Source organism: Pristiophorus japonicus, chromosome 10, assembly GCF_044704955.1.
Source record: "Pristiophorus japonicus isolate sPriJap1 chromosome 10, sPriJap1.hap1, whole genome shotgun sequence".
Taxonomy (NCBI): domain Eukaryota; kingdom Metazoa; phylum Chordata; class Chondrichthyes; family Pristiophoridae; genus Pristiophorus; species Pristiophorus japonicus.
In genome coordinates this window covers 162,884,552-162,910,314 of record NC_091986.1, presented here as the reverse complement: position 1 = coordinate 162,910,314, position 25,763 = coordinate 162,884,552, and the positions used below count along the sequence as shown (strand labels likewise).

The window sequence follows — 25,763 nt, the reverse complement described above, 5'->3', positions numbered from 1 at the left end:
ATTCTCCACAGACTCTGGAGGTGGCTGCTTTAACGGCAGGTTACGACTTGCACCAGCATGCTTGTCTGAAATCAAAGGTGTCATGTTACATGAGAACATAAGAATTAGGAGCAAGAGTAGGTCATACGGCCTTGCCATCAATAAGACCATAGCTGATCTTCGACTTCAACTCCACTTCCCCACCCAATCCCCGTATCCCTTGATTTCCCTAGAGTCCAAAAATCTATCTCAGGCTTTAATATACTCAAAAACTCAGCATCTACAGCACTCTGGGGCTGATAATTCCAAAGTTACGTGGAATATTTGAAAGTTGCGAAGGTGCAGCAAAACAAAAAGTTATAACCCAATGTGCAACTTGGAACTCCGGGATGGCGCGGGGGAGGGAGGGGGGCGTGTCCAAGACCCGAGCAGGGGGCGTGTCCCGAACGCCAGTTTCCCCACTGGGTCAGTCCATACCCAGGATCCTGTGTTACTGGCGCCCAGTGGTCCGTACGTCAGTGCTGAGAGCCGCAAGCGCTGTGACCCAGTTGACGGTCACGGCAGCAGCTGTGGAGCCGAGCTTGTGTCAGGGGCAAAGAAGCGTCGACTGTGAGGTATCACTTTTCTCGAACACATTCGGCGTCGTGTGTTTACTTGCGGTTTTCATTTAAAGTACAAATATAAGGATTTATTTTAAAATACTGGTGGGTCATTTACAACATCTTTTATTTTCCAGTGACATTAAATGGTTTGTTTTTGCCGGGGGGAGGGGAGGGGGGCGTTGCGGATCAGTCTAACCTGATGGCATAGTCCCGCCCCGGTTCAATGTTGATTGGTTAGGTATTGTCGCAGAAAATGGCGTCAGAGAGTATTTGAATTTCGTATGGTAAGTTTGGATGTCAATCGTTCACTTGCAGCTTGCTATCATGGTAGGTTGGATTTGGCTTGCAGTACTGGGGCCTAAACTGATTTTTAAAAGCGTTTCTTTCCCATCGGGTTAATGCTCCTTGTTGTATGTTTTGTTTTATTTTATCTTAAATTTAGTTTGATACAGTTGTCTGGAAAACTAATGATTTCCTGTAGTCCTCGCAACCAAAAGCTCTAAGCATCAATTGTGTCGTTTAAAAAGGTTGAACTACAAATACATTCTGCAGTGAATAATAATATATAAAACCCATCTCTTTAATTTTTATTGATGTGTTCTCTCTGGTAGTATATTTGTATCTGGGCTAACCAGGTTCATTATTATACTCATACCGAACAATCTAGGACAGTCCAATATATGCTGCATACAGAATTTCTCCCATCACCCATAGTTTATATATTCTAGATAATTTTTTGCAAGGTTTTTTTTGCAAGGTTCTGTCATTTTACATAAAGAAGTTTAAGTAAATTGTCATCTGTGGTGCCATCACAAAATTGACCAAAAAGGAATTAATTGAGTATATAAATTGTAAATATTTATCTCATTGATACATGGTCAATAATTAATAATATAGGTGAACTATTTCAAGACTTATCTAATTTTAGGTTGACATTGTTACAAACCATTCTAGTTTCCTCTTAACAGTTTGGTCATGTCCAATCCTCTCAATTAGGTTGATGTTCCATTGTCACTCCTAGTTTGTTTTATGTATAATTATTTTTCCTTACTTTGGTTAACTGCATCATTTGGTTCATTGCAGTACAATTTGCTAAGAGGTTTAAAGCATTAGAAATTGAATTTGCTGTAAGTTGGAAATCAATGTTCATCTGAATTTAGTAAAATCTAGGGTATAAATTACACCAGAACAGGTATTTTTGAACTACAAAATCTTTGTCCATTTGATGTACCATTTGTTTTTAAAAGCATTAACTCTATCTTGTGATAATGATCCAGCTGCCATTTTGTTTGGATGACAGTGCACACATCTTGCAAATCCTTGTTTGACTTGTCTCTGAATTTATTAGCAGACTTGGTTACTCTTATCAAAGGGATACTCTAGGGAGCACTACTAAAGAGATGTATATAAGAACATAAGAGAGCAGGAGTAGGCCACCTGGCCCCTCGAGCCTGCTCTGCCATTTAATAAGATCATGAGCTGATCTGATCATGGACTCAGCTTCACTTCCCTGTCTGCTCCCCATAACCCTTTATTCCCTTATCGCTCAAAAAAATCTGTCTATCTCTACCTTAAATATATTCCATGACCCAGCCTCCACAGCTCTCTGGGGCAGAGAATTCCATAGATGTCCAACCCTCAGAGAAGAAATTCCTCCTCATCTCAGTTTTAAATGGGCGGCCCTTTATTATGAGACTATGTCCCCTAGTTTTAGTTTCTCCTATAAGTGGAAATATCCCCTGCATCCACCTTGTTGAGCCCCCTCATTATCTTACATATTTCGATACGATCACCTCTCATTCTTCTGAACTCCAATGAGGCTTATATTCATATGTCAACCCCCTCATCTCTGGAATCAACCAGAATGAACCTTCTCTGAACAGCCTCCAATGCAAGTATATCCTTCCTTAAATATGGAGACCAAAACTGTATGCAGTGTTCCAGTTGTGGCCTCACCAATACCCTGTACAGTTGCAGAGGGACTTCTCTGCTTTTATATTCTATTCCCCCTTGCAATAAAGGCCAACATTCCATTTGCCTTCCTGATTACTTGCTGTACCTGCATACTCACTTTTTGTGTTTCATGCGCAAGGACCCTCAGGTCCCTCTGTATTGCAGCACTTAGCAATTTTTCTTCATTTAAATTATAATTTGCTTTTCTATTTTTTTTTCTGCAAAAGTGGATAACCTCACGTTTTCCCACATTCTACTCCATTTGCCAAATTTTTGCCAACTCACTTAGCCTGTCTATATCCCTTTGCAGATTTTTTTTGTGTCCTCCTCACAATTTGCTTTCCCACCCATCTTTGTATCATCAGCAAACTTGGCTACATTACACTCGGTCCCTTCATCCAAGTCATTAATATAGATTGTAAATAGTTGAGGCCCCAGCACTGATCCCTTATCGAATACATTCTGGAAATCCAAATGCACCACATCCACTGGTTCTCCCTTATCCACCCTGTTTGTTCCATCCTCAAAGAACTCCAGCAAATTTGTCAAACATGACTTCCCCTTCATAAAACCATGCTGAATCTGCTTGATTGAATCATGCTTTTCCAAATGTCCTGCTACTGCTTCCTTAATTATGGACTCCAGCATTTTCCCAATGACAGATGTTAGGCTAACTGGTCTATAATTTCCTGCTTTTTGTCTGCCTCCTTTTTTAAATAGGGGTGTTACATTAGCAGTTTTCCAATCCGCTGGTACTGCCCCAGAATCCAGGGAATTTTGGTAGATTACAAACAATGCATCCACTATCTCTGCAACTACTTATTTTAAGACCCTAGGATGCAGGCCATCAGGTCCAGGGGAGTTGTCCATCTTTAGTCCCATTATTTTACCGAGTATTACTACTTTAGTGATGGTGATTGTATTAAGTTCCTCCCTCCCTGTAGCCCCTTGATTATCCACTAATGGGATGTTTTTAGTGTCTTCTACCGTGAAGACCGATACAAAATATTTGTTCAATGTCTCGGCCATTTCCCTGTTCTCCATTATTAATTCCCCAGTCTCATCCTCTGGGGGACCAGCATTTACTTTAGCCACTCTTTTTTTTTTTCTTTTTATGTACATGTAGAAACTCTTGCTATCTGTTTTTATATTCTGTGCTAGTTTACTTTCAGAATCTATCTTCCCCCACTTAATTATTTTTTTAGTCGCTCTTTGCTGGCTTGTAAAAGTTTCCCAATCCTCTGGCTTCCCATTAGTCTTAGCCATGTTGTATTCCCTTATTTTCAATTTGATACCATCCCTTATTTCCTTTGTTCGCCATGGATGTTTATTCCTTCTCATTGGGATATATTTTTGTTGCGAGTTATGAAATATCTCCTTAAATGTCTGCCACTGCTCATCAAACATCCCATACTTTAATCTATTTTCCCAGTCCACCTTAGCCAATTCTGCCTTCATATCTTTGTAGTCTCTTTTATTTAAGCTTGGGGCACTGGTTTGAGATCCAATGTTCTCACCCTGCAACTGAATTTGAAATTCAACTATGTTATGGTCACTCATCCCTACACGATCCTTTACCAGAAGATCATTTATTAATCCTGTCTCATTACACAGTACCAGATCTAAGATAGCCCTGGTTGGTTCCACAATGTACTGTTCAAGGAAACTATCCCGGACACACTCTCTGAACTCTTTCTCAAGGCTACCCTGGCCAATTTGCTTTGTCCAATCAATATGAAGGTTAAAATCACCCATGATTATTGCCGTTTCTTTTTTACAAGCCTCCATTATTTCTTGATTTATACTCTGTCATATACTCTGTTAGGGGGCCGATAGACTACACCCACCAGTGACTTTTCCCCCTTGTTATTCCTGATCTCCATCCAAACTGATTCAACATCTTGGTCTTTGAGCCAATATTTTTTCTCACGAACACACTGATCTCATCCTTTATTCATAGAGCTATCCCACCTCCTTTTCCTTTGTCTTTCTGAAATGTCAAATATCCCTGAATATTTAGTTCCCAGTCCAAGTCACCTTACAACCATGTATTAGATCATACCTATTTGTATCTATTTGTGCCATCAACTCATCTATTTTGTTACGAATGCTATGTGCATTCAGATAAAGAGCTTTTAAATTCATTTTTTTTAACCATCTTTTCCTGCTTTGACTCCACTTTCTGATTCACCTTTATGTTTATACATTCTGTCCCTTCCTGGCACGCTCTGATTTTCATTTCCCCCAGTGCTACCCTGCTCGATTGCCTTCTCCTTATTCTTGACGACTTCAATTTTCACTCACCTGAATCCCTCCCCCTAATTAGTTTAAAGCCCTCTCTGCAGCCCTAGTTATTTGATTCGTCAGGACCCGACTCCAGGCATGGTCTAAGTGGATGGAGCCTGTCCGAATGGAACAACTCCCTTTTACTCCAGTGTCCCACGAACCAAAACCCATTTCTCCCACACCAGTCTTTGAGCCATGTGTTTAACACTCTGATCTTATTTACCCTGATATATGGTCCCCTGAACATTGTCATTATGATACTTTGAGGTTAAGATGTTTACATTTTCAATTGACATTGACGTAAATTACTTTGAATTTTCAAAAAGTCTTCTGTATCCTGAATTGTGCTGCCATTTTCCTCTTGCTGCTCTGAATCCTAACACCTACCAGCATTGAGTAGTGTATGCTTATGCACTATGGCCTGGCTCCTTCCTCTTAAATTCTGTCTAGTTTCTTTGCAATGTTTGCTGATGTTTTACATTATTGTAAGGGTTTTTAAATATTCTGAACAACAGTATTGATCCTAAGCAGTTGAATTAAAACTTCACATTTTTAATGGCAGCATTGTCATGGGTATAAATATCGTTGTATTATTTTATTGTATGTCTATCAATTGTGACTTTCACCCAAAAAATATACATCACATTATTTGGAAGCATTACTTTCTCAAAATTGGTTAAACAATACTCTGTAATCTGTCATATGTTATGATGTCTAACATACCTCAGCACAGCATTGAAGGAGAAGCAGCAGGGAGACACTGATAAGAACGTAAGAACATAAGAATTAGGAACAGGAGTAGGCCATATGACCCCTCGCGCCTGCTCCTCCATTCAATAACATCATGGCTGATCTGATCATGGACTCAGCTCCACCTCCCTGCCCGCTCCCCATAACCCCTTGTCCCTTTTTCGTTTAAGAAACTGTCTATTTCTGTGTGTCCCAGTTTCCACAGCTGAGGCAGTGAATTCCACAGATTTACAACCCTCAGAGAAGAAATTTCTCCTCATCTCTGTTTTAAATGGGCAGCCCCTTATTCTAAGATCGTGCCCTCTAGTTCTAGTCTCCCCCATCAGTGGAAACATCCTCTCTGCATCCACCTTGTCAAGCCCCCTCATAATCTTACACGTTTTGATAAGATCACCTCTCATTCTTTTGAATTCCAATGCGTAGAGGCCCAACCTACTCAATCTTTCCTCATAAGTCAACCCACTCATCTCAGGAATCAACCTTGTGAACCTTCTCTGAACTGCCTCCAAAGCAAGTATATCCTTTCATAACTATGGAAACCAAAACTGCATGCAGTTTTCTTGGTGTGGCCTCACCAATACCTTTTCTAGCTGCAGCAAGACTTCCCTGCTTTTATACTCTATCCCCTTTGCAATAAAGGCCAAGATTCCATTGGCCTTCCTGATCACTTGCTGTACCTGCATACTATCCTTTTGTGTTTCATGCACAAGTGTCCCCAGCTCCTGCTGTACTTCAGCACTTTGCAATCCTTCTCCCTTTAAATAATAACTTGCTCTTTGATTTTTTTTCTGCCAAATTGCATGACCTCGCACTTTCCAACATTATACTGAATCTGACAAATTTTTGCCCACTCACTTAGCCTGTCTGTCATTTTGCAGATTTCTTTGTGTCCTCCTCACACATTGATGAGTTTGACATCTTTGTTGTTCTTGGAATAAGAAGGAAATGGCAGCAGATTCTGGATTATAGAGAGTAGCTGTTGAAAATTGAAAACCATAATCTACGTCATATGAGGGAGATTATTAGGACAATAATTGATCTGTGCAGTTGCATAAAGTGAGTTAAGTCTTTAGATGAAGTGGGGTTAAAGGCCAGGAGATAATTGGGCCAGGGCATGCTTAGATAATTCAGTCTACATTTCAAAGTCATACATTCTGTCCTTATTTTTATATTTACATAATCAATTCCTTTTTGCACATTTATAATACAAACTGCACATGTAACTGGAGGCATGCTGTAATTACGCCATCCTGCCAGTGGTGGTGCAAAGTGCCTCTTTGTGGAGGTGGGGATGAGGGTGAAATTATAGCACGGCTAAGTTATATGGGTAGTTTCCATTATAAATGTGAACATAAGAATTTATGTTAGAAAAAGTTGACCAGGTGTGGACTGATGTAAGATTTTTAATATAGATGTTATGGTCACAAGAAATTTACCAGTGTTTCCTGATTTAGTCTTTTAATGCAAATTTCCTAAATTTTATTTTATTCTGAAAATAAATTCTGGAGGGGAATATTGGTTTAGTTTTGCATAAGATTTCAAGTGAATGATGTATTTTAAGATCTGGGTGGCAGAGGGGTGGAAACTTGTACTTAGTATGTTTAAGAGTAGTATGTAGAGAAAGGAATGGGGTACTGAAGTTGCATGATCAGCCATGATATTGAATGGTGGTGCAGACTCGAAGGGCTGAATGGCCTACTCCACCAATTTCTATGTTTAAGGCGGTTGGTCATGAGCACAAATGTTAGACGTGTTCAATTGGGTGCTGCATCAGGCAGCATTGATGAGCTGCCTCTAAAATTACTCCATCATGATATGTAAAAATTGTTTCAAAGGTATGACCTCTCTTTTTGCCAAGTGGAATACCAACTCCTTGAATGGTAATCCCAAGGTTGGATTTTCTTTTCTCGGTATCGGTTTTGTGACATTGACCTGTGGAAGGGTGAATGGCCGTTAACTAAGATTTCACAGTTACTGAATAGTTGAGGGGCTTACAGATCTAGACAACAGATGGCCTGGGATGTTGCTGTGATCATTCACCAGGACTTGCTTGCAATGGAAGTGGGGGTGTGTTTCATTAATCATATCTGGGAAAATGCACTAAGTGGTCCAGGCCTTGCATTTGTGGATTTGAGTACATTTCTTAAAAAATGCATAGTGCTGAGCTCGAGAGGACCTTCAAGACTATGTATGTTTCTGGATGGGATGACAAACAGTTTCCTGACTGTCCATTTCTTCCAATGCAATATGTCATTCCTGGAGCTTCAAAGATGATGCAGTTCTCTCTTGATTCCTTTCCACCAGCTTTCTGTTACCAACACAGGATTCAGAGTGGCGCAGCAATTATCATGTAATTGTGAGTTGGCATGTCTTTTGGTTTCCAGTGACACTAGCCAATTACTTTCTTCGTCAAAAGGGCAGCTCTTCACTGTTGGGAAAATCTTGGTCTCACAACAAAGGATGACTTCCAGGTTGGAATGGCTGATGGGCTTTTGTTGTCAGTGAAGAAGGATATTGTGGACCAAGAAGCCAGGGACCAAGTCTGTGTGACTGCTGATAGGGCAGATGTGACAGCAGATCATGTGGTCAATGATTTCTTTTCTTTGCAGCTGGTTATAAAAGAAACAAGCTGGAGCCTGTTATCTGCTCATCCACTAAGCTGTGTCCTATTATGGTAACTAAAAGAAAGGAGAGCTGTTAGAAAAAAAGCAGAAGCCCTTTGAAAGGGTACACTTAACAGTGGATTGTGTGCATCTGCAAGGACACAAAAATGGACAAGTAATCCTAAATCAGTATTTAAAATTGTCGTTTTAAAATCTGTTAAATCATAATCAAAAAGATACTTCTGGGCCAGTGCATATGACTGGAGCGCTAACAAGTCTAATTCTACAAACAAGCTAACATGGGGTTTGGGAGAGAGCATTATATTGTGTTAGCATCTGAATGTAGTCAGGACTCCTTTTGCATGGAGGTTGGAAAAACTGGAGTGAATTGCGTAGGTAGAAAACTTTACTGAATTAGTTTGATTGGAGGAAGTGGATTTCATACAATTGCCTAGCACCATCAATATTAATGCCAAATTCCTAAAAACTGCTTCAGACAAATGGGAAAGCGGGAGAATCACAATCGCCTTGAAATAGTGTCAGGAGCCACCTTCTCACCTCTGAGACTGCTGAATACGATCCAGTTGAGACATTAATGAGTTGTATTCCAGTGTACAGTTGTAATTTCCACAACGGAAATCCTGGTGAGATTTGAAATGATCAAAGAATGTTGAGGTGGTTCTTCAAGTTGCCATGGCATGTAGATTGGATTGTTTGGAAGCCTGAGGAGTTGCCATAATTAATGTCTAGGGCAGGTTATGACTTGATATGAGATCATAAGACTCGGGGGGGGCGGGGGTAGGAAGAGGAAGAAACTCAGTCAGGTTGCGCTCAATTTTTTGTAAGACTTTCAGCCTAGTACCTCATGCGATTTGAGATTCCCTAATACAAAGCCATATAACTGCACTTGGGGGCACTCACTTACCACCATATCTATCAGTTAGCCATTGTTCAAAATGGTAAGTCGAGCACGCTAAATCCCATGAGAGTCTGCTACCAACCCAATAGCTTCTGTGAAAAGGAAGATGACATTACATGTTTCGATCAAATCCTCTACTAGCTAGCAGTGCAGCAGGATTTTCATGACTGCAGCTGGCCAGAATAGATGCTGTTCCCCATCCACTTGACGTTTTTGCCTTGGATTCTTTGACTGTATCTGCCGGGAATGTCTTCAGCGACCTCCTACATTCCTCAGGAAAGCATGGAGAGGAATTGAAAGTACAAGCAGAAAACCGCATGATAAATTCAAGCACTAGTAACATCTCCGCACCAGCTGATGCTCAGCATCACTGAAGTTAGTTATGCCTCAAGCAAGAAAAGGGCAAAGACCAACGGCTAGACTCTCGGCACATATTTGCCCATTTAACACCCATATAAGTGCCGAACTGCTGTTTATCGCCTATATTTGATGATAAATGGAAACTAGTGCCCGATTATCGCCCCTTTCAGTGCAACTTTCGGCATACAGGAATGAGCTCAATCACCTGGCCTATTTTTTAAAAATAAAATCCGACATCACCTATGCAAGACCCAGAATACTGTTTATAATTGAAACTAGCGCCCAGATTATTGCCGAGCGCTACTTTCGGCATTTCGCCATATTGCGCCCAAATGATCGCTCGTTCAAAAAAAGCTGCACTCACCTGACCTTAACCCAGCAGTATGGATGACATTTTGTAAATCGGAGGAAGTTTAATAAAAGGCTGCTTGAAGTGGATAGGAGAATTGAAGTAATTCTAAGGGTATTTTAGAAACTTGCCAATCATCTAATCACATTGTGGTCAATTTCAAGTTTATATTGTATTTGTTGAGGACAATTTAAGAGTATTTGAAGACCGATTAGGGCATTTATAGTGATTGGGTCTAATTTCTCAACCAGTATTGATGACTACACATATGCTGCACAATAGAGATGGGAGAAGGTTCATTTGAAGCGCATTCCCAATCAGAAGTGGCAGACAGCTGAAGAGAAGGAGACCTTGCACTCAACGCATTTACAGGGATAAGCAATCATACTTGAACTTGTCTGATAACACGTGTGTTCGAAGGCTGCACTTCTGAAAGGAGGTCATCGGAGAGATATGCCAGCTAATTGAGGGGGATCTGCAGCCTACCAGCACCATCAGGACCTTGAGGTCAAGGTTACTGCGGCACGTTCCTTCTATGCATCGGGCTTCTTTCAGGCTTCAGCTGGCGACATTTGCTGCATCTCTCAGCACACCACACATTGTTGCATTCGACAACTGACTGAAGCCCTTTACGCACACAGGATGGACTTTATAAACTTCCCTATGACGAGAGGGCTTTGGGGTTCTTGACAATATTAAACTTCCCCAAGGTGCAGGGAGCAATAGACTGTATGCACATTGCCCTGCGAGCACCTTTACAGGATACAGAGGTGTTTTGGAACCGAAAGGGTTTCCACTCCCTGAATGTGCAGCTCGTTGTCGACCACAAGCAAATAATCATGGCAGTAAATGCAAATTTTCCAGGGAGCATCCATGATATGCACATCTTGTGTGAGAGCACTGTCTCTGATCTGTTTAAGAGTCAGTGGTTGGATGCTGGGGGAAATCAAGGATACGGCCTTGCCATCTGGCTATTGACCCCTCTGAGTAAGCCCCAGACAGAAGCCGAGAAGCGATACAATGGAAGTCATGTAGTCACATGCAATATTGTTGAAAAGACAATTAAAGTGCTGAAGCAGCGCTTCAGATGCCTGGACCACTCCAGAGGCAACCGACAATACCATCCTGAGCAGGTCGCTGAGTTCATTGTGGTGTGCTGCATGTTGCATAATGTAGCTATCAGGAGAGGACAACAATTGCCAGTTTGGCAGGGGCGGAGTGGGGGTGGAATGGGTTCATCGCCAGGCTGATTGTACTCGTTGGAGTTCTTTGAGGATGTAACGAGTGGGGTGGATAAGGGGGAACCAGTGGATGTGTATTTGGATTTCCAGAAGGCATTTAATAAGGTGCCACATAAAAGGTTACTGCACAAGATAAAAGTTCACGGGGTTGGGGGTAATATATTAGCATGGATAGAGGATTGGTTACCTAACAGAGAGTCAGGATAAATGGATAATTTTTTGGTTGGCTAACAGTGACTAGTGGGGTGCCGCAAGGATCGGTGCTGGGGCCGCAACTATTTACAATCTATATTAATGACTTGGATGAAGGGACCGAGTGTAATGTAGCCAAGTTTGCTGATAAAAAGATGGGTGGGAAAGCAAATTGTGAGAAGGACACACAAAATCTGCAAAAGGATATAGACAGGCTAAGTGAGTGGGAAAAAATTTGGCAGATGGAGTAGAATATGGGAAAATGTGAGGTTAACCACTTTGACAGAAAAAATGGGAAAACTAAATTATAATTTAAATGGAGAAAAATTGCAAAGTGCTGCAGTACAGAGGGACCTGGGGGTCCTTGTACATGAAACATTAAAAGTTAGTATGCAGGTACAGCAAGCAATCAGGAAGGCAAATGTAATGTTGGCCTTTATTGCAAGGGGGATGGAGTATAAAAGCAGAGAAGTCCTGCTACAACTGTACAAGGTATTGGTGAGGCCACACCTGGACTACTGCTTATAGTTTTAGTCTCCGTATTTAAGGAAGGATATACTTGCATTGGAGACTGTTCAGTGAAGGTTCACTCGGTTGATTCTGGAGATGAGGGGGTTGACTTATGAAGATGGGTTGGGTCTATACACATTGGAGTTCAGAAGAATGAGAGGTGATCTTATCAAAACATATAAGATAATGAGGGAGCTCGACAAGGTGGATGCAGAGTGGAAATTTCTACTCATAGGGGGAACTAAAACTAGGGGACATAGTTTCAGAATAAGGGGCCGCCCATTTAAAACTGAGATAAGGAGGAAATTCTTCCCTGAGGGTTGTAAATCTATGGAATTCTCTGCCCAGAGAGCTGTGGAGGCTGGGTCATTGAATATATTTAAGGCAGAGATAGACCGATTTTGAGCGATAAGGGAGTAAAGAGTTATGGAGAGCAGGCAGGGAAGTGGAGCTGAGGTCATGATCTTATTGAATGGTGGAGCAGGCTCGAGGGGTCAAATGGCGTCGTACTGCTCCTATTTATTATGTTCTTATGGGACTGCTGGTCCAGCTCAGGAGAGGGGGGGAGGAGGACGAGTACCTTGGGGAGGACAATCAGCCTGACGATGATTCCATGCCCCACCCAACACTACTGGAAAAGCCCCATGGTAGTTACGCAGCTGCAAGACTGTTGCGTCAGCAGCTCATAAATGAACGCTTTGCATGAAGTTACGTTGGTGACCATTACAATTGTGCTACGTTTCATCCTTGCCTGGCCATTGTTTGCAACCCACGTGTTTAACCGTACGTTATTAGAAGACACTGCACAACAATTGTAAAGTTAAATAAAAATGTTTAGTTTAATAATTCATGTAAAAATATTTACAAACAATCTAACATCCATCTCTCCCACACCCCCAACAGTGAACAACATTTTTCACCCAACAATATATTTTAAATAACGATAACACTACAAAAACACCCACCCACCACCACCAACATTCAACAAATTTTTAATAACAATAAGAACAGGTAACAATTTTAATTAAAATAGATGAGGCCCTCCCTCTTTACCTGCGATCCCGCTTCCCTCCTTTACCCACCCCCCTTCCCACTTACGCTGCCAGTAACTGGGCCAAGTCATTTTGCAGTAGAACATCTCGAGGGCTACTGCTGGGGGAGGGAGGGGGGTGGGTGGAATGACGTTGGCAGATTCAATTTAGGGGGCTGAGGAGAAGACGTTTCCGAAGAAACTTCTTCCGAGTCGGAAGCAACTGCTTCCTCCTAATTCGCATCTGTCGACATTGTTGATGGTACGGCACCTTGGGGTGCAGTGCCGTAGCCCGAAACCATTGCCTGCCGCATGGCATCGACAGAGTTGGCCGTTCGCCGCATTGCCACAACCATCTGCCGCACGTCCTCAGAGATTCTGGTAGATAGTGTGGCAATAAGAACATAAGAACATAAGAATTAGGAACAGGAGTAGGCCATCTCGCCCCTCGAGCCTGCTCCGCCATTCAATAAGATCATGGCTGATCTGGCCGTGGACTCAGCTCCACTTACCCGCCCGCTCCCCATAACCCTTAATTCCCTTATTGGTTAAAAATCTATCTATCTGTGACTTGAATACATTCAATGAGCTCGCCTCAACTGCTTCCTTGGGTTGAGAATTCCACAGATTCACAATCCTCTGGGAGAAGAAATTCCTTCTCAACTCGGTTTTAAATTGGCTCCTCCATATTTTGAGGCTGTGCCCCCTAGTTCTAGTCTCCCCGACCAGTGGAAACAACCTCTCTGCCTCTATCTTGTCTATCCCTTTCATGATTTTAAATGTTTCCATAAGATCACTCCTCATCCTTCTGAACTCCAACGAGTAAAGATCCAGTCTACTCAATCGATCAACCCACCAAGCGCTTGGAGGAGCTCTCAACCCATGTCGACACTCGCCCTCAACAGAGACACCATGTCCTTGTTCACATCTGCCCGTCACTGTGCGTGCCTACCTCGCCGACCCAATGTCCACGGGGTCGGCGTCGGCACCGGATGACTCGGAGTGCCCTGCTGCAAGCTGCTTGGCCCCGCTACTTTATCTGTTGATGATGATGTGGCCGCAGGCACTGCAGATTCCTCGACCGGCTCACCATCCTCCTCCACAGTTGTCTCTTCTTTCCCCGTGATCAGCACGACCGACAGCAATTGGGGTGATGCTCCAGAGGCCTCCCGTTGCGCCTGGGGAGCTGGAAAACATAATTGAGGCTAGTAGAAGAGAAGGGGAGACATGAGAATCATTGTCCTGCGCAGGCATATGTACGAGGAGCAACACTACTGCAATAGATATGAACGAGAGAGGTTACAGATAATTAAAATGAGTACAGAAGCTGCATGCATAACATTACATCATTCATTTAGTATAATCAAATGGCATTAAATTACTTTAAATTACCACTGGTTTACACATTACACACATGGTGCAACAACGGGATCTGCACCACCACGGGTGGCAGAACAATTATGTGCTCCTCCAGGTCAGTGAACCAAAAAAGATCCGTAAGCCCTCCTCCGGTCCGCCTTTGCTCCGCCCGATTCTTAGATATCTTCTGCAAACGTAACGAGCATAGCGTAAGCTAATTGCTTAGGAACTATTATGGAAACACACAGATATTGTAATCCACAATTAGTCATTGAACATGCTATTCATTGTTAATGTTATATGCTAATACGGTTTGGATGCAATTGATGCATGGTTATAATATCTACGTTCAGAGAAGAAATTTAATGAGATCGTGGTTAGGAACTAATGCGTGACACTAACCCCCTCACGTACAATCCCCAGGAAAGGCCCCATCCATGGGCTGTGCCATTCGCTGCCTGAGGGGAGGGAGCCGGGTTCTTGCAATCGATGGAGGTCCCCGAGTTTGAGGGGGGGGGGGGGGGGCGGCGGGGAGGAAATCAGGACCACTGGTGAGCTTGGCAATGACCAGACCATGAGGGGAGGTGGCACTGTGTCCCCCCTGGGCTGTGCTCTGAGACCTCGTGTGGCTGTAGCTAGTGTCCCAGAGCAGACAGTGAGCCAGGGCAGCTCTCCCCCAGTCCAGGCTGGGTCACTGTGTGACTGACAGCAGCCGGAGAGACTCAGTCTTGGCAAAGCTGAGCGGCCCCCGAAGTGCTCAGTTGTACCCCCATCCACCAACCTAACCAAAAAGGAGACGGTGCCCAAGTTAAAGAGTTGCTCACAACACACGAGCAGTGATATAATTTAATAATTCTCCTTCTAAACTAAAGTGGTAGAAATGCCGAGTGTTTGGGGTCTGTCTGTTTCCAGTCATTCCTTTGGCCCCAATTTTCGATTTAAAGCGTTTAAATAATAATACTGTCGATTCAGTTTAAGGCATCAGCAAGATTATGAATGCATATTTGCACGGAATGATTCCTGGGACACATGCCCTCCCAGGGTTAGAATCCTAGGGGCGCAGGTTCCGACCCCAGTCCAAATCTTAACAGGGATGCTACCCAAAATTACCCAGTTTAATTACAATCCAGCAGATTTACCTTCTCATTGATGAGTCAGTGTATCATTACATTTATAAATGTAATAATTTAATACTTTTGCAGATGCCACCGACTGTTCCAGTGCTTGCGGCACTCGTTTGGCTCTCGCATCGTGGGCTGCCGAAGTTGCCACTTTGACGATGTTTGCCCATATTCGCTGGTATATCCGGTGGGGGGAGAGGTTTCCCACGCCCACCCTGGATTAATTGGCCCCGCTGAGTCACTACCTCATGGACCAGAGCTTCGTTGGCTTCATCAGAAAAAGCTTTCACCCTCCTCCTCCCTGCAACCTCGGCAGCACTCTCTCCCAACTCCCAATGTTCCATCTCCATTGCCTCGACACAACCTTCCTTCTCTCCTTCCCTGATGACCCCTGAGCTCCTGAATCGGGGGGAAAGTTCTTTGCCTGAAAAAAAAACGCGCATGCACAGAACGGCCCTTGATATGGGAACCGGCCTTGCATGACTGAATACATTGCTATCGCCCATTTCACATCACTCAGGCTATTGCCCAAATTAAAAAGGCAAAACTAATGGTTTTTAAAATGGGTGATATTCCGGCAATCCTGAAAAGTAAAACAACCGCTAACGCCGGAAATATCGACCATTTTTGGGCGATAGCCATAATAATGGAAAGTCTAGCCCCAAGGCTCCTGCAAAACTGGATTATATGCCTGATTCTATCACAGTGCGAGTCAGACGAGCACCTGTTGACTCCAGTAATGCAAGTCCTGAGAAGACTGAGGCCAGTCTGGTGTTGCTTAACAGGAGCTTAGTCTTGTGCAAACTGACACTGGCATTACCCCTTCCCCAATTCTCGAAGCCCAAGCCATTATGGTTAAGGTCTATTGGATTCATGGTGGCTGGCTGACATGATGTCGATTATTGAAAATTCTGATTCAGCAGTTGTGTTAGAGCTTTTATTCCAAGCATTGAAATGTCACCTGTCGCAGCAATCCGCGATACCTGCTTACAGAGCAGGCAAGTACCTCCAGGATTTTGGTTCCGGGTTTGCCACTTAATTTACTTGGTCAGGTTTGCACATCAGCTTCAAGTTACGGCAAGGACCGCTTGAAGTTCATGCCATGTCGGCCATGGCTCAGTGGTAGCACTGTTGTCTCTGACTCAAGGTTGTGGGTTCAAGTCCCACTCCAGAGTCTTGAGTACAAAGTCTAAGCTGACAAGGATATGGGGATAGGGCGGGAAAGTGGAGTTTAGATAGATCAGCCATGATTATATTGAATGGCGGAGCATGCTCAAGGGGCCGTATGGCCTACTCCTCTTATTTCTTTTGACACTGTGCAGCACTCCCTCAATATTGCACTGATTGGTGGGGCCCTCTTTCTCATGGGACATAAAACTGAGACCCTGTTTGCCCCTTCAGGTGTATGTAAATAATCCCATGGCTCTATTTTGAAGAAGAGTAGGGGACATCCTGAGGTCATGAAAGGTGCTATATAAATGCAAGTCTTTTTTTTCCATAGAACAATTGCTCTGACTGATCAGGAAAAACAGGAGTGGCTCCTCGTCTCCGGGATCTCTGTCTGGTTCTTCACAGGTTGATGTACTTCCTTTTTGCCTGTGTAATCTTGAGTTTCTGTTGCAGAAGACTGCACGTTTGGTAGCTCTGATATCAGCTTATAGAATTTGAGAGATCGGGGCATTGGTTATTAATCAGTCCTATTTGATTTGAAATTCTTCCAGCAGTTTTTATGATGTACCAGGGTTTCCTGCCAAAGATTGTCTTCCACTTCCATTTGGAACAGGAAATTGCAATCTATTCATTCTGTCGACCTTCTCTCAAATCCAAACTGAAATAGTACTTTTAGTGTTGATCCTCATATACTGCTAGCTTTTTATATTGGCCATATGAACTCACTTTGTCAAATACAACAGCTGTTTGTTTCATATGGTTTCAAAGCCTAAGGGAGACCAACCCCCAAGCAGGGACTTGCAAAATGAATGGTAGAATGTATTCTCTACTGTTAGCACTCAGGCGGGAAACTCAGCAGCTCGGTAAAAGCATTCTACTGCTTGGACTTAACAGGAAAAAAAAAAAAGAGAACTTTTCTGAGTCAGAAGATTGTGAATTCAAGCCGCACTCCAGCACTTGAACATATAACCTAGACTAATGCTTCAGTGCAATGCTGAGGGAGTAGTGCATTGTCAGAGATATTGTACTTTGAATTGAGATGTTAAATGGAGACGCCCATGTACTGGTTCAAGTAAACATAAAAGATTCCATGGCACCATTTGAAGAAGAGCAGTGGAGTTTTTCCATTGTCCTGGCCAATGTTTTTCCTGTATCAAAAAACTGATTAACTGGTCATTATCTAATTTTCTATTTGTGGAACCCTGTTATGGGCACATTGGCTGACCCATTTGCTTTTGTGACAATAGTGACTATACTTTCAAAGTTATTCATTGGATGGAAGTGCTTTGGAATATTCCCGTAGACATGACATATAAATGCAAGTCTTTTTCTTTCTTTAACTTTCACACCGAATAAATTTCAAACTTGGTAGGCATTTTCTATTTGCTAAACATGTAACTTCACATTTTTACCTTCAAGTCTTCTGATTAGATTTAGAATTGCAACTGTCTCAGATCCAGTTATAACTGTGATTATATATAATGCATAAACATGGGGGTGGGGAGTAGAAATCATTTCACCTTTTAGACACCTTTTTGCAGTGTTGATTGCATTTAGTTTACACCAAACCATTAATACCCTGTTTTTTAGTTCCACTGGATTTCACCACAAATTCAGAAGAAATGTAACCCATTCAATCAAATAGTAGCTGCTATTAAGTACATTTTGTGCAGATTTACAGATAATCAACTATACTGAAAGTGACACAACTTGGTGCAATCATGACTAAGTACGAAAAGCGGCTTCTGTAAAATGACCCAGGAAGCCAGATTTATGCAAAGTTGACTTTTTAACTATAGGGATGGAATTTGGAAAATCAATTGTTTGTTAAAACACAAGGAACCCTTGTTTAAAAAAAAAAAAAATCTCAATGATTTAAAGCACTGGTTAGTAGCATTTGAAAAATTAACAGATTTTTTAAGCTTCTGAACATCTATCAGATTTTCATAAAAGAATAATGATCTCAAAAAAAAATCAGCAAAATGCAAGCTGAGAATAGTACCAGCTGGCTACCACAAAAGGCCACCTATAAAAACTCTTGAGAATACCTAAAGTTATCATAGTTCGTCTCTACAGACCGAAGTGTAACGACAACACCATCTCCTCGTCTGAAACTGCGGAGAAATCTGGTAAGTCATAGAATAATTTCCATGTCTTTTCCAAAAATAAATACATAATATTGTAAAGCTCATAGTCCACTATAACAAGCATGCAAGTCTAGGTAGAAAGTCCTGCAAATCCTCCAACAATGTCCTGCATCTCTTTACTTTTTGCTGCTGGTAACTAATGTAAGTGACTACTTCATCTGCAATAGTTTCTTTGGAATAACTTAAGTTCATTCACAGTTCAAAAACCCAAGGTAAAATTATTATTTTGTTTTCACAGATTCACCTTGGTGTCCAAGTAAGAGTAACACCGTGTCAGGAAGTATGGAGGACACTTCTAACACCGATGTTGAAGTCTCCCTACAGGTGATGATCATCTATAGCATCAAAGCTTCAAATAGGCAGCCTGCCTGCCAAGCAGTAAGGGAAGCATGTCTTCAATGGGTGAAATCACTACAAGGCTTTCTCTGGTTCCTACGGTGGAAGCTGGAGGGTTGCCCTTTTTATATTGAGAAGCTTGAGGGCCACATCCATCAAGGTTTAAAAGTGATGAGACAATACCAATCTTACATTTTCAGAGCTTGAAGCAGGAAATTGTGGTGTCTGACAGTTCTGACATCCAGGGAAGGATGAGTTAAAGTAAAATGTGTCTCGATTTCAATAAAGCAGACATGTAGGATGGTATATTTGGAAATTAGAGAAATAAAAATAAAAGACACATAGTTGTAATCGGAAGAGGGGCTGGAGATGAGAAATATTACCTATCAGAACGAGTGCTTTCTTGTATCCTGCCCAGGAGTGCAGCAAAAAAAAGAAAGTACTTGATTTTATAAAGGTTGGCCAACCCAAAATACCTGCAGCCAATTAAATACTTTTGCAGTACGGTTACTGTTATGTATGAAAGCATGGAAACCATTTGCACATGGCAAGCACTCGCAAATGAATTGAGATCATTATAATGCAGTCAAGCATAGTCAGCATGATTTTATGAAAGAGAAATCATGTTTGACAAATTTGCTGGAGTTCTTTGAGGATGTAACGAGCAGGGTGGATAAGGGAGAACCACTGGATGTGGTGTATTTGGATTTCCAGAAGGCATTCGATAAGGTGCCACGTAAAAGGTTACTGCACAAGCTAAAGGTTCACGGGGTTGGGGGTAATATATTCGAATGGATAAAGAATTGGCTAACTAACAGAAAACAGTGAGTCAGGATAAATGGGTAATTTTCTGGTTGGCAAACACTAACTAGTGGGGTACCACAGGGATCGGTGCTGGGGCCTCAACTATTTACAATTTATATTAATGACTTGGATGAAGGGACCGAGTGTAATAGCCATATTTGCTGATGATACAAAGATAAGTGGGAAAGCAAGTTGTGAGGAGGACACACAAAAATCTGCAAAGGGATATAGATAGGCTAAGTGAGCAAAAATTTGGCAGATGGAGTATAATGTGGGAAAATGTGAGGTTATCCACTTTGGCAGGAAAAATAAAAAAACAAGTTATTACTTAAATGGGGAGAGATTACAAAATGTTGCGATAAAGAGGCATCTGGGGGTCCTTGTACATGAAACACAAAGTTAGCATGCAGGTACAGCAAGTAACTAGGAAGGCAAATGAAATGTTGACCTTTATTGCAAGGGGTATTGAGTATAAAAGTAGGGAAGTCTTGCTACAACTGTTCAGGACGTTTGTGAGAACACACCTGGAATACTATGTACAGTTTTGGTCGTCTTTTTTAAATAGGAATATACTTGCATTGGAGGCAGTTCAGCGAAGGTTCACGGGGTTGATTCCTGAGATGAAAGGGTTTGTCTTATGAAGAAAGGTTTGGCCTGTACTCATTGGAGTTTAGAAAAATGAGAGGTGATATTATTGAAACGTATAAGATTCTGAGGGGGTTCGACAGGGTAGATGCAGAGAGGATGTAGCCACTTGTGGGGGAATCTAGAACTAGGGGACATCGTTTCAGAATAAGGGGGTTACCCATTTAAAGCAGAAATGAGGAGGAATTTCTTTTCTCAGCGGGTCATGAATCTTTGGAATTCTCTACCCCAGAGTGCTGTGGAGGCTAGATATATTTAAGGTGGAGATAAACAGATTTTTGAACGATAAGGAGTCAAGGGTTATGGGGAGCGGGCAGGGAAGTGGAGTTGAGGCCAAGATCAGATTAGCCATAATCTTACTGAATGCCGGAGCAGACTCGAGGGTCCAAATGGCCTACTCCTTCTATTTCCTATTTTCTTATGTTATAATTGCCCCACATTTCCTGGATTGTAATTATGCAGAAATACACCGAAATTTGCGCTGGTTTCTGTGCCAATTTTGCTGATGAGAACTTGTGCTGGAATTTTTTTTGAGGAACTCATTTGGCTACATTGGGATGTAAAACTGATGTAAAGCAACCACAAATGTGGTACAGCACCACCAATTGTTGCCCATTTGTGTTACATCTCTGCATACTTTACAAGTTTTTAAAAAAATGGTGTATTTTCAGAAAATAAAAGACTGCATGTGTTTTTATTGCTGATTAGTTGACTTTTTTGTAAAATAAGGAAACTTGCACGTGTGGAGTGTAAAATACAGTAGTGTTGTCCAATAGAAATTGCTGACTAGCCACAGTTGTGAATATGGCAACATTATTAGTGGAAAACTTTATTTTCCAAAGATGAAAAAATAGATAATATTGTAACAGTCATACAGCTCAAAAAACATTTCCACATGCTGCTTTTCATCTTGCCATTTTACCAACAAACACACAAAAGGTCAAAGTACACACGTATATGGTGTCTATTGCTCAGTTTTTATTTACTTATCAGAAATGCAATTAGCCACATAGGGCTGATGTATTAGACAACACTGCCAGACCACTTTGATACTTCACAGCAACAGTGCTGAATATTTAATAGTCTGGCAAAAAACACCAAAACTTGCATAATGAGGGAGTATGAATCTATGTTAAATCTAGATTTGAACACAGTAGTCCAGTTGAGATCATCTGGGATTTTACCATCAGACTTCTGGAGATGAACTTGTTTCTGGTTTAGCTACTCATTTCTATATGCAATGATTCCATTGCTATGTCCTGTAACAAAGATGAATTTGCATTGGCCCAGATCTTGCGGTGGGAATGACAGTAAAACTGTCAGCTTTTGCTGTCATTACCCCTCTGAAACTAGCAGCAATTTTAGGATTCAGCACATGTGCAGATAAATGTGGAAATCCTGAAGTTGCAGTCAGTCAGTCTGCTACAGGTTGTACTGTGGAACTCCACAGAGCTGGCAATCAATTGAAATCTCACACAAGGATGAAAACTTTCCTTATTACACTGCAATATTGCTGTTAAACCTTCCCCAAAAAAGTTCCGCCTTGTTGAAAAAGGTGTAACTATATTTTATTAATGGCATATTGACTGCTGAACAACAGTTCTGGCTCTGAAAACCTAATTTTATATTTGTGAGATGTCAAATGTTTCCAGTAATATAATTAAGAACTACATTGTTTTAAAAATAATTATTTTTAAAAGTTTGTTTGCTATTTCAGCTTGTACCTTAATCCTGTGTGTATGTCCCAATCTTTATTTCGCTCCCTGTAAAATTTATAAAAAGTAAATTAGATTCTGTGCATTTTACTTCTTGGTTTGCTGTCTGAGAATTCTTTAATGTGATTGGCTGCTAAGCCAGCTTGATGACATCACTGTTTCTGAACGCTGGAGAATCGCCTGATTTGGCATCAGATTCAAACAAATACCAGGAGAGCTGAAATCAATGCCACATCTTTGCTAGATCGATGCTAGATCTTTGTGAACACATTTTTCAAGGTCGCAAATTCAGGGCCATTGTGTTCCTGTACTTATGACGTTACTCTTTTTCAGTGCCTTCTGCCATGGTGCGGCACTCTTCAGAGCATCTTGTCCCTGATGCTCTTTTTTCCTCTTCCATTATTATGCAGAACAGGTGTATGCCCAGTGGGAAGGCAATTTCAGCTGCTTAGTCCGAAGATATTTCAGGTGTGCTGAGACAGACAGCACTTTGGTTAAGTATACTGCAGGTTCATAAGAAAAATTCAGAAACTAAAATCACAAGGAAAATCACTATCAAACTCAAGAAATCTGTATCACAATATCTGGTAATTTTGGGTTGTACTGAGCCTAAATTATTGGGTGTTGATCTACGCTAGTGCATTATTTGCATAAATTCTTTGCATGGGTCAGAGCTATGTAAATGAGCAGCAGAGGAATTTGACGGACTTTGCAAGTGGTGCAAATGATCAAGAAAATTTGTGTGGTGAAGATTTAGTGCAAACCTACCAGATCAATCTATTTGGTAGTGTTGGTTGAGTTTGGCTAGAACACCATGAGATCGGACTCCTTTTCGAAAAGTCATGGATTTTTTTACATTTGTCTGAACAAGTAGATATTCAGAACTGTATTGATGTGTCAACCTAAATTATTTGCTCAAGTCCATTGTGGGATTTGAACCACAATTTTTTGATTCTGAGGGAAGAGCGTGACCAATGGAGCCAGGCTGACACTTGGCATTAAAGAGGAAACCCAAGCTTCCTGGTGGTAGCTTTAGCAATGGAGAAGATGTGGTCATGCCATTTAAGATCAGAGGAGATAGGTCAGTAGTGAAGAAGGAGTAACGGTGGAGTTATCAAATGTAAACCGTACGAGCTGTTGAGAGAAACATGACGAAAGTGTGTCTTTGAGGACATGGAGATGATCAAGATGTAGTGATTCAGCAATTCTGTTGTCAGAGGACTGCAGATTGTGAGCACTCAGGGCATATGTTCTGAAGTAGAGTGGAATCAATAGCAAAAAAGTAGATAGAAGTGAAGAAGATTTTTAACAAAGAAGGAGAGAAAGGGAGAACAGAGCCTAGGGAAGCTGAGTTAATTGAACAAGAGTCAAGAGCAGGAACCAACAACTGAGGGATAGATAGAGCAATTTTGAGAGGAAACTAAACAGCAATGGAACATGGCTTTGGTTGGAAGCCACACAATGGTAGCTTGTTTCGAAGTGCCTGATGCCAAACCGTATTGACCACTTTGGCGATGTCCAAGGCAATGATCCATGATTCACTAAAATGTTGAAAGGCAGCATTCCAGATGTATTTAACTAGGCAACTAGTTCACAATTGAGCCAGTGGAACAAAAGGGATACAGCCTCACAATTGGTGTGAACACTTCCACAATCTACTTCATAGCCACACTAAGCTGCAGTAGGGAAATTGCCTGCTGGATATGGAAATGCTCATGTACAGTGAGTTGACGACATTTTATATTGTTGTGCCATTTGACAGAGCAAGTTGTTTCTCATGAACCTGCTTATCATATTGGCGGGGTGGGGGGGGGAGAAACAGCTGGTCTTTACTGTGCAGTCTTGAAATGTGACCATTCAAATCTCCAAGTTTAGCCTTTATTTGGCCTTCAGGTTGAAGTGGCATTGATCTGTCAGCTTATGAAGAGGTTGTCTAAGTGATAAGTCCTCCCAAAATGTAGTCAATTCACACTGAAACAACAAATTTTTTTTTTAAATTAAGTGCAATATATTTTTTTAATGCATTGCATTACTTTAGCTCTTATGTTTTGGAGTTTTTAAATGAAACAAATTCTACCATAATATGTAATGTTAAGTGTTTTTCATATTTAATGACAATTCCTACTGTTTTATGCGAAGAAAACAATACTATATTTATTTGTATGTTTATCAACTGCTTTAAGTAAACTTCAAGTGTTTTCACTTCTGTGTTTAGTGCTTTTTAAAAAAAAAATCCTTTGGAATTTTTAAATTCCTGTGTCATCTACATTGTAGACCATTGCAACTCAGCCGCTGTTTTCATTCTTCCAAAACAAAGCTTTTCAGAAAAATTTCTTCCACATGCTCACCTATTCTGTGAACCTCTGCTTCCTGTTCTTGTTAATTCATAACCAGCAGATATTCATTAACCTGCTCAATGTATTAGTAGAAAACCAATGGCTTTCTCTCTGCAGCTCACAATTGGTGCTCCAGAGTTTAACCTTTATTTGGTCCTAGGACTGATAAATTGATCAATTAGTAGGTTGCAAATGCTGTGCAAAGGTTTCCTTGGTATGTATTGTGCCCGCTGTGGATATGTCACATAATCCCAAAAAGTTCATTTAACGCATTCTAAAACCAGTGATGTATCTGCAACTTTGTGTATTGTTTGAAATACATTGCTGTGTGTCATAATTGAGAATTTTTTGGCACAACATAACTTCACTTGCATTCTATGCTTTTATTAAAGTCTGGTGATTCATCCTATTGTGCTCAGTCAATGCTCAAGTTACCAATAATCTGAAAATGTCCCACTCCTCCCAAAAAAGGAATGAGTGGTTAAATTATCAACTTGCACTGGAGCCCAATATTGGCATAAATTTGATTTTACGCATGACAGGCAAAACTGTAAATTTCTCTGAGCACCATTTTCATTGACTCAAATTGATCTTGGCGTTGCACCTCCATTACCTCTCTGACCGCATCATCTTTGCTGTGTTTCATTTAACTGTCTCCAATACAACACTCAGAGCTACTAATCTCTGATCTTTCGTGCACAGTGCTCTGTCCAGTGGACCACCTGGGCACTTTGAAAATATTGCTGTGCATCAGACTGGAGTTGCACTGAACCTGGTGCAGACTGAAGTATTGGACTACTTTCTGAGGAAATGATGAAGGTTCACGTATATTAAGATCGATCTGGGATAAAGAAAATTACACAAAAAAATTAACCATTGCTGGGTTTTAATGTGTTCAGGAGTGAAATAAAGACCTGAGTTATTCTTCCATTTGTGCATTAGCTAACACCCCAAACCACTTTGCACTGGGACTATTTCTTTTGCCATGTTCTTTATACTATCTCATCAGTGGCTCAAAGGAAACCGATCTCTAATCCAAAGTGGTACTGCACAATCCCTTCACCGCACATTGGGCCCAAGTTTCCACATGATTTGCGCCTGATTTTTAGGAGCAACTGGTGGAGAACGGACTATCTTAGAAATCGCAATTCTCCACATTTTTTTTTTCTGCAGTTCCAGTCAGGTAGAACAGTTCTACTTTGGAACAGAATTTTTTCTTCAAAAGGGGGCGTGTCTGGCCACTGTCGCCTGATTTGAAAGCTTCCACAGTGAAAACGTACTCCAAACTAAAGTAGAATGGAGCAAGTGAAGATTTTTGTAGAACTGAAAAAACCTGTTCTACACATTAAAAAAAAT

General features: G+C 41.4%; 1 protein-coding gene across 6 annotated transcripts in view; it reads left to right on the top strand.

Moving 5' to 3' along the window:
* Positions 1 to 462: 462 nt before the first annotated feature.
* The window catches only part of rnf6 (ring finger protein (C3H2C3 type) 6), a 67,927-nt gene continuing 42,626 nt past the window's right edge, over positions 463 to 25,763 (top strand). The window contains exons 1-3 of one of the 6 annotated variants that reach the window (XM_070892268.1): positions 463 to 593; positions 18,501 to 18,553; positions 18,810 to 18,895. In XM_070892268.1, coding sequence (XP_070748369.1) covers positions 18,854 to 18,895 — 42 coding nt within the window. In that variant the 5' untranslated portion in view covers positions 463 to 593; positions 18,501 to 18,553; positions 18,810 to 18,853. Of the gene's footprint in view, positions 594 to 16,226; positions 16,253 to 16,755; positions 16,830 to 18,500; positions 18,554 to 18,809; positions 18,896 to 25,763 lie in introns of those variants that run through there. The other 5 variants (XM_070892267.1, XM_070892265.1, XM_070892264.1 and 2 more) reach the window with 5 other exon arrangements.